The 12,117-nt window shown below is 40.1% G+C and overlaps 1 protein-coding gene across 1 annotated transcript in view; it reads left to right on the top strand.

Moving 5' to 3' along the window:
• Positions 1–11,660, top strand: part of chsy3 (chondroitin sulfate synthase 3) — a 317,790-nt gene extending 306,130 nt beyond the window's left edge. Inside the window, exon 2 of the mRNA XM_043718022.2 lies at positions 9,309–11,660. Coding sequence (XP_043573957.2) covers positions 9,309–10,880 — 1,572 coding nt within the window. The 3' untranslated portion in view covers positions 10,881–11,660. The remainder of the gene's footprint in view (positions 1–9,308) is intronic.
• Positions 11,661–12,117: the final 457 nt, after the last annotated feature.

Genomic DNA, 12,117 nt, shown 5'->3' with positions numbered 1-12,117 from the left:
CAACTCCCAGGTCATTTCCTCTGCCCTGATATGATATTGGCAACATCATTTATTTCATGCTTGATTTTCTTTTCCATAGATAAAGAAATAGGGCAGAATGTGAAGAGGCTGCCAATTTGTTAGAGCCCATTTTGCAGTGCGTTGCCTAAAATGGATTTTACCACATGGTATTGATCATTTATTTTAAAATCATGGGCTCCCTAGATGTACACATCCAGCCTGAGCTTCTGTTGACTAAAAAGGATACTAACCAAAAAATATCCTGATATTGTTTTGGTTTTCTGTTATAATTTATTTTTTCACCAAATTAAAGATGCTAAACTAATTTTTGAAGATGGAAAGCTGACTAAGCCTCGTCAGTTCTGACTTCAGTTGAAATTAAACTATCTCATTTACTGGCAGCCATTTTTTACAGCAACATCTGACCCGAACTATGCTAAAACTTAGACAAAGGACATCTTTGTCCTTTATTTCAACATTTAATCATTTGGGATTTTATGCATAGACTTGACATGCTTCCAAGTCTAAGCAGATATGTGTTCCTATGAGAGTGTTGCAGTAATTTCTGGTAAAAAGACTGCAAAAGGAGCTGACTGAGCATGATAAATATTGTCGTGGTATGTTGAAGATCCAACATTTGTCTTTTTCCAGTGTGGATACTGATGAAAAATATTCATTTAGCACTTCCCCTATCTCCTCTGACTCCATGCACAGCTTCCCACTGCTGTCCTTGATTGGCCCTAATCTTACTCTAGTCATTCTTTTATTCCTGAATATACTTATAGAAAACTTTAGAATTTTCCCTGATCTCATCCATCAACAACTTCTCATGTCTCCTTGCTCGTCTTAGCTCTTTCTTTAGGTCTTTCCTGGCTACCTTGTAACTCTAAATCACCTTAACTGAGCCTTCAGTTCTCATCCGAACATAAGCGTTCTTCCTCTTGACAAGAGATTCAACGTCCTTAGTAAACCACGGCTCCTGCGCTCAACAATGTCTTCCTTGTCTGACAGGTACATACTTATCAAGGATACGCAGTTGCTGTTCCTTGAATAAGCTCCACATTTCTGTTGTGCCCATCCACTGCAGTTTCCTTCCCCATCATATGCATCCTAAATCTTGTCTAATCACATCATAATTGCCTTTCCCCCAGGAATGTCTTGCCCTCCAAACATTTGCCTTCTAGTTTTCAATTCCCCATCCTTAGCAAAAAGACTATCAACATTTAGCTGATCCATTACCCCTCATGATTTTATACACCTTATTAAGGTCACCCTTCATTCTCCTACATTCCAAGGAATAAAGTCCTATCCTGGTCAATCTCTCCCTATAACTCAGGCCTACTAGTCCTAGCAACATCCTTGTAAATCTTCCTTGCACTCTTTCCAGTTTAACTATGTCCTTCCTTTAACATGATGTGGAGAAGCTGGAGTTGGACTGAGGTGGACCAGGTCAAAAATCAATTGACATCAAGTTATACCACGCCTGAGGAAGGAGCGGAGCTCCGAAAATTTGCAATTTCAAAAAATCCTGGTGTCATTTGAATTTTGACCTTCCTCTAACAGGGTGATCAAAACTGCAAACCATTCTTCATGCGGCCTCACCAATGACTTACACAACTGTAATTTAATATCCCAATTCCTATACCCAGTGCCTCAGTTAATGCAGGCCTGCACACCAAATGCCTTCTTCACCACCCTGTCTCCCTGTGATGCCATTTTCAATGAACTGTGTCCTTGTACTCCTAGGTCCTGCTGTTCCACAACACACTCAGGACCTTACCATTTACTACCTTGATTTGACTTTCTAAAGTGCAGAACCTCACATTTCTCTGTATTGAATTGCATTTGCCCATCCTCAGCCCACTTTCCCATCTAATGAAGATCCCTCTGTAATTTTTGATAAACATCCTTGCTATCAATGATACCTCTGAATTTTGTATCATTTGCAAACTTACTAATCGTGTCTGGTACATTGACATCCAGATCACATATGTAAATATAACAAAGGTCCCAGCACCGACCCCTGTGACCACTAGTCACAGGCCTCCAGTCTCAGAAACAACCTTCAACAATCACCCTCTGCTTCCTACCATCAAGCCAATTTTGAATCCAATTAGCTAGCTCTCCCTGGATTCCATGCAACCTAACCTTCATGACTAGCCTGCGTGTGGAACTTTATCAAAGCCCTTCCTATAGTCCATCTAGACAAAACCCACTGCACTAACCTCATCTATCCTCTTGGTTACCTATTAAAAAAACCCTAAAAGATTTGCCAGACATGACCTCCTGTGCACAAATCCATACTGACTATCTCTAATCAGGCCTTAACTGTCCAAATATTGGTTGGTTGGTTGGTCCTTACTCTAAATATCCACTCCAACAACTTGCCTACCACTGATGTCAGGCTCACTGGCCTGTAGCTCCCTAGCCTCTCTTTGCTACCTTTCTTAAACAATGGAACAACATTAGCCACCTCCCAGTCTTCTGGAACTTCACCAGTGACTAAAGTTTAAGCAAAAATCTCTGCAAGGGCCTCTGCAATTTCTTCCCGCGACTCCCACACTCCTGATTTGTGAATTGTAGATAGTGGACAGGCTTTGGGGAGAATAGACTTAATTAGGACCAAGGTATTTATCCACCTTAATGCACTTTAAGGCTGCAAACACCTCCTCTCTGGTATGTATGCAGTCCAATGCATTCCCACTTGTTTCCCTTATTTCCTTAGCATCTGTGATTCTCTGCTTAGTAAACACTGAGGAGAAATATTCATTAACAATCTCCCCCACACCTAAATGGTCATGCTGATCTTTAACGGGACCTATTCTCTCCCCAGCTACCCTTTTACTCTTAATATAGCTATAGAACTTCTTGGGGTTATCTTTAACCTTATCTGCCAGGTCCATCTCATACCCTCTTTTTGCTTTTCTAATTTCCCTCTTCAGTTTGCTCCTACACTTTTTATAGTTGTCTGGGGATTCACTTGAGCCCGATAGCTTGAACCCAATGTATGCCGTCTTCTTTTTCCTGACCACAGCCTCAGCCAGGGATCCCTAAACCTGCCAGCTTTTCCTTCACCCTAACAATGACATGCTGCCCAAAACATCAATTCTCCTTCTCCTCTGCTTGAGCTGCTGTGCTTTTTCCAGCTCCACCCTTTATCAACCCCAAAGACTAGCAGTTCAAGGAGACCGCTCATCACCACCTTCTCAGGAGCAGTTAGAACAATAGAAATGTTACAGTACAAAAGGGGGTCCATTTGGACCATCATGTCCATGCCCACCCAAAGACACACGCAGACCCTTCCTGATCCCATCTTACTGCACATGGCCCATAGCCCTGTAGCTTATAACACTTAAGATGCAGATCCAGGTACTTATTGAAAGAGTTCAACATCTCTGCCTCCACTACTTATTCAGGCAGCAAATTCCAGACACCTACCACCCTCTCCATTTAAAAAAAAATGCTTTTCCTCATGATCCCTCTAATTAGAATTAGAATCCCTACAGTGTGGAAACAGGCCCTTCAGTCCAGCAAGGCCACACTGACCCTCCAAAGAGTAACCCACCCACACCCATTCCTCTGCATTTACCTCTGACTAATGCACCTAACACGATGGGCAATTTAGCATGACTAATTCACCTGACCTGCACATCTTTGGATTGTGGGAGGAAACCGGAGCACCCACAGGAAACCCACGCAGACACAGGGAGAATGTGCAAACTCCACACAGACTATTGCCTGAGGCTGGAATCGAACCCAGATCCCTGGTGCTGTGAGGCAGCAGTGCTAACCACTGAGCCACCGTTTTGTCCCTTACCTTGAATCAATGGCCCCTGGCTTTTGAACTTTCTGCCAAGGGAAACCGGTTTCTCCTGTCTCGTAATTCTTCTGGTAAACGTTCTGGTAAATCTTCTCTGCACACTCTCCAGAGGAATTGCATCTTTCCTATAATATGGTGACCAGAACTGTATGCAGCTGCTTCACCAGTGTCTTCTACAGATTCATCATTATTTCCCTAGTTGTGTATTCTGTACCTCTGTCAATGAAGGAGAGTATTCCATATGCCTTCTTTACAACCTTATCCAGCTGTACTGCTACCTTTAGGGGCTTGTGCATTTGTATGTCAAGATCTCTCACTTCATTTACCCCTCTCAGTATATTCCTGTTTATCGTGTATTCTCTTTTACTGTTTTACCTCCCTAAATGTATTACCTCCCAATTATCAGAGATGAAATCCATCTGCCATTTATTCGCCAATGCCACCAATCCATCGATATCATTTTGGAGTTTACAGCTACCCTCTGCACTATAAGACCATAAGACCATAAGACATAGGAGTGGAAGTAAGGCCATTCGGCCCATCGAGTCCACTCCGCCATTCAATCATGGCTGATGCGCATTTCAGCTCCACTTACCAGCGTTCTCCCCGTAGCCCTTAATTCCTCTAGACAACAAGAATCTATCAATCTCGGCCTTGAAGACATTTAGCGTCCCGGCTTCCACTGCACTCCGTGGCAATAAATTCCACAGGCCCACCACTCTCTGGCTGAAGAAATGTCTCCGCATTTCTGTTCTGAAATGACCCCCTCTAATTCTAAGGCTGTGTCCACGGGTCCTAGTCTCCTCGTCTAACGGAAACAATTTCCTAGCATCCACCTTTTCCAAGCCATGTATTATTTTGTACGTCTCTATTAAGTCTCCCCTTAATCTTCTAAACTCCAACGAATACAATCCCAGTATCCTCAGCCGTTCCTCATATATTAGACCTGTCATTCCAGGGATCATCCGTGTGAATCTCCGCTGGACACGTTCCAGTGCCAGTATGTCCTTCCTGAGGTGTGGGGACCAAAACTGGACACAGTACTCCAAATGGGGCCTAACCAGAGCTTTATAAAGTCTTAGTAGTACATCTCTGCTTTTATATTCCAACCCTCTTGAGATAAGAGACAACATTGCATTCGCTTTCTTAATCACGGACTCAACCTGCATGTTTACCTTTAGAGAATCCTCGACTAGCACTCCCAGATCCCTTTGTGCTTTGGCTTTATTAATTTTCTCACCATTTAGAAAGTAGTCTATGCTTTTATTCTTTTTGCCAAAGTGCAAGACCTCGCACTTGCTCACGTTAAATTCCATCAGCCATTTCCTGGACCACTCTCCCAACCTGTCTAGATCCTTCTATAGCCTCTCCACTTCCTCAGTACTACCTGCCTGTCCACCTAACTTCGTATCATCGGCAAACTTCGCTAGAATGCCCCCGGTTCCCTCATCCAAATCATTAATATATAATGCGAACAGCTGTGGCCCCAGCACTGAACCCTGCGGGATACCACTCGTCACCGGCTGCCATTCTGAAAAAGAACCTTTTATCCCAACTCTCTGCCTTCTGTTAGACAGCCAATCCTCAATCTATTACATGACCAATTTTGCTGTCATCTGGAAATTTCCCAATTGTGGCACCCCATGTTCAAGTCTAAATCATTGATGTATGAAACAATCAGCTTTCCATTCACAAAGGCAGCCATCATCACTAACCCTTTGTTAGGGGTGAGCTATAAATGTTCACCTACCCAACAATGCCCATTTTCCATGGATGTATTTTATTAAGAATTGTCTGTAAGAGAATAAAATATCCTGAGTCCAAAAGTGCTCCATGAATTAAAAAGAAGACTTCAACTTATATAATTGTTTCATAACCACTGGGCCTTGAGTGTGGTCACTGTTGTAATGTTGGAAATGTGCATTACCTTTACCATAAACCAATTAATCCTTAAAATATACTAATTTTATCTATTTACAACAATTTCAAAATTTTCAAATGATCGGCAGTTTTCTTTTGAGATTATTATGTTCCTTGACACATAGAGAACTCCCAGGAAACAGTACCAGACACTTACACTTTGTTAGCTACAACATGCTACCAAAGGCAGAGCTAGTTTCTTCAGATGGTTGTTGATTTCTTGCACAATTCATATGGTGGAAGAGAATAGCAAGGCTACTAGAATATGCTTTCATTGACCTAATGTCCTTCATCACATTTCTGCCCCATTATGAATTTGAGGTGCTCATGTGCATTCTGCTTTACCTGATAGAAGGACTTAATGTACCTAATGTCAGTTGTCAATGTGCCATTCAAACCTGAGCAGTAGTATCTAGGTAAGATATTGTATGATTTGCAGACATGCATGAAACTATTAAATATATTGTGGTCTGGAAAATGCTTTTTAATATGTTAGTGTAATTGGTTGCATATAGCAATACTGCTAATTGAGGAACATGTTTATTTTAATCCTCATTAAATTATAACAGGGTAAAAGAAACTTTTTCCATAGCCTTATGTTATTTGAGGTTTATTTTTAGAAACAGTGATGTAGCAATGCTCATTTATACACAGTAATGTAGTAATTAGCCAATTCATCTTTTTTATCAAGCTGTGGAAAAGAACTGCAATAAGGAAAAGATCCAAACTTTGTTTCTGTGAAGTCATTCACTGCACAAGCATTAAATGGGAGAACAAACCCCATATTTCTTTCACTCATCTCCTTACCTCAATGAATGAAAACAGAACAAATGTAACAGTTTGGATACATTCCACTGAGTGAGCTTCACTATAATTATATTAGTTATGTCAAGAGATTTAATGGGGCTGCTGAAATGTTAAGGCACAAACTTATGAAGGATCTTTGTCAATCGCACGTGGATTATTTTTTTGAGATTCTTTCTGATACTTTATTCATGGCTTTCATATTTCAGCAATGGATACAAGACAAAGCCAGAAAAAGACTCCTGTTACACTTCATGGTAATTTGTCGTAAGAGAACCTGGATATTAATTATTAATGACTGACGACTCCCCTGAGTTTTTAAAACATAAAGCACACTAATACATTATTACAAGCCTCTCACTTCTGAAATTGCTGTTGAGTAATGAGCTGGGGAATCAGTGACATCGTAGTAATGTCACTGGACCAGTAACTTCGACCCCCCCAGACTTATGTTCTGGGCATATGAGTTTTCACCATAGGTGAAGTGAGAGGGACATCAAGGCTCCATTTGACAGTGTAGCATCAAGGAACCCTGGCAGAACTGAACTTTTGCAAATTGGAGAAAAACTCTGCTGTTTAGAATCATACATGTTAATGTAGGAGTTCTTCATGGAGTTAGACAGAGAATACAGCAGAAAACAGGCTATTCGGCCTGACTGGTTTAAGTGTCTTTAATGAACTTGTTGTGACACACCACTGCAGCATGTAGGACTTGAACCCAGGCCTGCTAACCCGGAGGCAGGGACATTACTGCTCCACAAGAACCCGAGTTCCTTCGGACAGTGCCCTAGACGCAACCATTTTCACTTGCTTCATCAATGATCTTAAGGTTAAAAGCGGGGATAGGGCAATCATCAGCCATAATGTCCAGCACAACTATTGATTCTTCAGGCATCAATGTAGTCAGTGTCAAACGTAAAAGGACATGAACAATACACAGACTTGCATTGATGAATGATCAGTAACATCCATGCCAGGTGATAGGATTAGCTTATCTTCAACTAGAGAGAATCTAATGATCACTCGTTGACCTTCAATGATAGAAGCGGCCCACTTAATTTTCAGCTGTCCTCAAGCATTCACTACACCCTTCACTACCAACACTCAGTGTAGCAGCAGTGTGTGCCATCTACAGGATGCTGCAGAAATTCACCAGAGTACCTAGGAAAGATTATTTCCATATAGAAAGACAAGGGCAGCACATACATGGGAACATCACCACCTGCAAGTTCCCCTCCAAGTCACTCTCCATCTTAACTTGAAATATATCGCCGTTCCTTCACTGTTGCTGGGTCAAAATCCTGGAATTGCCTCACTATTGTGGGCCTACCTACAGCAAAAGGTCTACAGTGGCAACTGACCACCATCTTCTCAATTAGAGATGCATGATAAATGCTGTCCAGCTAACAATGCCCACCTCCTGAAAATGTATAAAAACATGCAAAAATTGAATTCAACAAAATCTAGAGTGAGTGGAACAGATTGACAGAGTACCCAGAGCAAAGGCCAAATGCATTGCTGATGGTGGTAGAGAGATGTAAGATGGGTATAAATGAAGGTATGAAAAGGGGAGAAGTTAGGATTCTATTTACTTCTCAAAGAGCAACTAAGGATCAACTGGCCAGTGACATCACCAACCCTAAACAAATAAGAGAATGATGGAAGATGCCTGGAGGTATTTATATTATTTGCATGTATTAAACAATGTTTACCATGAATTTAGGCATATATCTTCAGGATGGTTCAAACTGTCCCTGGTCTCTGCAAGTGTTGTGGTCAAACACCTAAGGTAGGGGTTAGTACCTCAAACATGTAAGTTGGGGCCAGAACATAGTTGAAGATTTTTCAGCAAACACCAGAGAAAATGGGGGTCTGTTGCTCAAAAGGTATAGCCTCAGCCTCTGATCTGGAAGTTCTAGATTCAAATACACTCCAGGAATTGGTAGGGGCAGTCATGCAATTCAAACTAGCTGATATATGCTTCTACATTTTCGTCTGTGATGTTTCTTCTCTCAGCTGCTGAATTATCAAGAAAAGAGTGCAGGATTTTTATTCAAGGTTATCTAATTTCCAAACAGAATGACGTAATTGTATAGATTTTTAAATGAAAATATTATAATTATCTGTTAGTGCAACTATTGATTGTAATTAAAATCAAGATCCTTTATATAATTAGATGGAAAAAATAAATAAAGATGAATCATGTGAATATGAAACCAGTATAGATGAAGAACACATAGGAAATATTGGTCAAGTGCATGTGAAAGAACCTGTTATGAAAAGAGTCATTGGACTCAAAATGTTAACTCTGCTTTCTGTCTATTGTTCCTGGACCTGGGAGGTCCTCTAGCAGTTTCTGTCTTTGTTGTAGAAAATATTGATTGGATTTCCCCATTTGACAGAAAATCTTTGCTGCCATGAGTATCGAATTCTGTTAGTAAATAGCTTTGCAGGAAGCCCTTAAAATTATCACCTGGGTTGCAGATTGTGGCATGGTTAAAACAGCAGTTTTCCACAAAAGGCAATTTATTCTGCGGTATGAAAACATGTTTACAGCCAATGACTATTACAGTGGGTGTCTAACAAATTCTTTGCAATTTTACCAAGAAATGATCATTTCTGAGAATTTATTCTGTTTCTTGTTTACTTATTTTAAGGTTGTGTTTACCCTCATAAATATTGTGTAATGTCAATGCATAAAATTATCTTGATATTTACTTTGCTTCAGCAGTAAAGTAACATTTAGTGTTTTTCAATTCCTCAGATGCAACAATTGTTCTATGAAAACTATGAACACAACAAGAAGGGGTATATTCAGGATTTGCGTAACAGCAAGATCCATAATGCGATAACACTCCACCCGAACAAAAGGCCTGATTATCAATATAGATTACATAACTACTTGCTGACTCGTAAAGTTTCAGAACTACGTCATCGAACCATTCAATTGCATCGAGAAAGTGTTTCTATGAGCAAACTCAGCAACACTGAAGTACGTAAGGAAGATCAGCAACTTGGAATGATGCCATCCTTTATGCGCTTCCAGCCTCATGACAGGAATGAGGTCCTTGAATGGGAGTTCCTTACTGGAAAACATCTTTTTAGCATGGTGGAAACACAAATCCCTCGTCAGGGTATCAACAGTGCGCTTCGTGCCGCACTGGATGACACTATAATGCAGGTTATGGAGATGATCAATTGGAACTCTAAGACCAGAGGACGTGTAATAGAATTTAAAGAAATTCAGTATGGCTATCGCAGAGTTAACCCAATGCATGGAGCAGAATACATTATGGATCTGTTGCTACTTTACAAGAAACACAAGGGGAGAAAGGTGACTGTTCCTGTAAGACGTCATGCCTACATTCAACAATCTTTCAGTAAAGCATTCATGAAGGAAGCTGAAGAACTTAATGCCAGAGAGCTTGCAGACAGCATAAACAGTGACTCTCAGTCTTTCTCATTCCTTTCAAACTCACTGAAGATCTTCTCGCCATTCCAATTCACAGAGATCACCAAAGAGCTTAAACAACGAAATGATCAGAAAGTTCACATCCTTGTCCCTCTCACTGGAAGATATGAGACATTTGTCCGGTTCATGGAGAACTTTGAGAAGACTTGCCTTATTCCAAATCAGAATGTAAAACTATTCATATTGTTGTTCAATTCTGATCCAAACCCGGAGAAAGGCAAGCACATGGAGTTAATGAGAGAGCTTAACCTGAAATATCCTAAAGCAGATATGACCATTCTCCCTATGAAAGGGGAATTTTCAAGAGGCCTAGCCCTAGAAATGGGCTCTTCCTCATTTCATAATAACAGTTTACTGCTCTTCTGTGATATCGACTTAATATTTACTCCAGACTTTGTGCAACGGTGTAGGGACAATACAATTCAGGGAGAACAGGTTTATTTTCCTGTAATCTTTAGTCAATATGATCCAAAAATAGTTTATGGCGGCAATCCAGTAAATGATAATAACTTTGTTTTCACAAAGAAGACCGGTTTCTGGCGGGATTATGGCTTTGGAATAGTTTGCATATACAAAAGTGATTTGTTGCATGTTGGTGGGTTTGATACCTCCATTCAAGGTTGGGGACTAGAAGATGTGGACCTTTTTACAAAAGTCATCTCCGTTGGCTTGAATGCCTTTAGAAGTCAAGAAATTGGTGTTGTCCACGTTTACCACCCTGTTCACTGTGATCCCAATATAGATCCTAAGCAATACAAGATGTGCTTAGGGTCCAAAGCAAGTACATTTGGATCAACAATGCAATTGGCAGAACTCTGGCTTGAAAAACATCTAAATGGTGGATACAATAGAACTGTATCCTGACATTCAAGGACACTCTCTCAAAGGGTTTTACCTCACATTTTTACATTGTTATGCTTTTGTTTCCAAGTCGCCTCTTCCAAAGAAGATTTTCAAAGCATTAAGGTGAATTAAATTTATGAATATTTTAGCATCCTATGGAAAATGCTTTCAAAATGGATTATTTTGATCTTTTTGCCTAAAACTGGGGAAATTCAAAACACTTGAGGGTACTGTCAATCATGTTCCTCCTGCAGGCTTTATAAAAGTGCTTCACATGTCAGAATCAAACTCAGAATTCAAAACTGATGTGATGGAAATAATGCCACAAAAGTGCTTTAAGCTTCAAGTGGGAAAGAACTATTCTAGACTTTTTAATTTATGTTCAGACTTTAAATTGTTGACTTTCAGCATCTGCAGTATTTTTTAAAACTATGTGAACAAAAGTATGATTGTATGTTTGCTTTTAAAACTTTTATGTGGGAATATACTCTCACGAGATTACAGGTACTGGTGACCAAGCTCTAAATGTCTGAAAATGTATGTATTCTGTATACTGTGTACAGTGACTTTAGATGACTCCTTGTTTCTTCAATGGAAACATGCTGCAAGTAGGCATGTATCTTCATTCCTGTAGCTTTGTATCCTTAAATACCCCTTCAGCTTAGAACAAATCATTTGAGAACACTCCTATTTATAATAAAGTATCTGCATAACATCATTTCACTTTCTAAAAAGGGTTGTATTGTTTTTGACTACTTGCTAAACTCTTTGGACTCCAAACTAAATTTGTTTTGCCTGTTATATGTCTGATGTGTAGTGATTTACCTCATTGATGATCAGAACATTGCAGTTATGCAACAGCAATTTAGTGGTGATTGCTGCACTGCTGGAATCATCTCTACAATTAATACAATTTACTGATTTTTAGTGTTTTAGCAATGTAATTACATTTATTGACAGTATATGCCTAAGAGCAGACCAAACTTTCTCCAGGCACATTCATCGTGGGTTCCAGGAACAGTTAATGATACGTATGCACATCCTACCTTTTGAGGATGGAAAGTACTGCTGTGTAGCTGCTGAAAGTATCAAAGTAGCTGTTTTGTGTCTGTAACAAGGTGACTTAGAGAATTTTCTAAGATTGTGTTTCAGGGCATTGAGTACCTAAGACTCCACTGTTAATTTTTTTTCCCTGGTCCACATTCAACAAAGAAAAAGGCAGCCTGTAAGCTTTGTGGGAAGGAGGCTCATAACATGC

The sequence above is a fragment of the Chiloscyllium plagiosum genome, unplaced genomic scaffold, assembly GCF_037043375.1.
Source record: "Chiloscyllium plagiosum isolate Xiang-an unplaced genomic scaffold, Cpla_swu_hap1 HiC_scaffold_2, whole genome shotgun sequence".
Taxonomy (NCBI): Eukaryota; Metazoa; Chordata; class Chondrichthyes; order Orectolobiformes; family Hemiscylliidae; genus Chiloscyllium; species Chiloscyllium plagiosum.
This window is presented reverse-complemented; position numbering and strand designations above follow the sequence as displayed.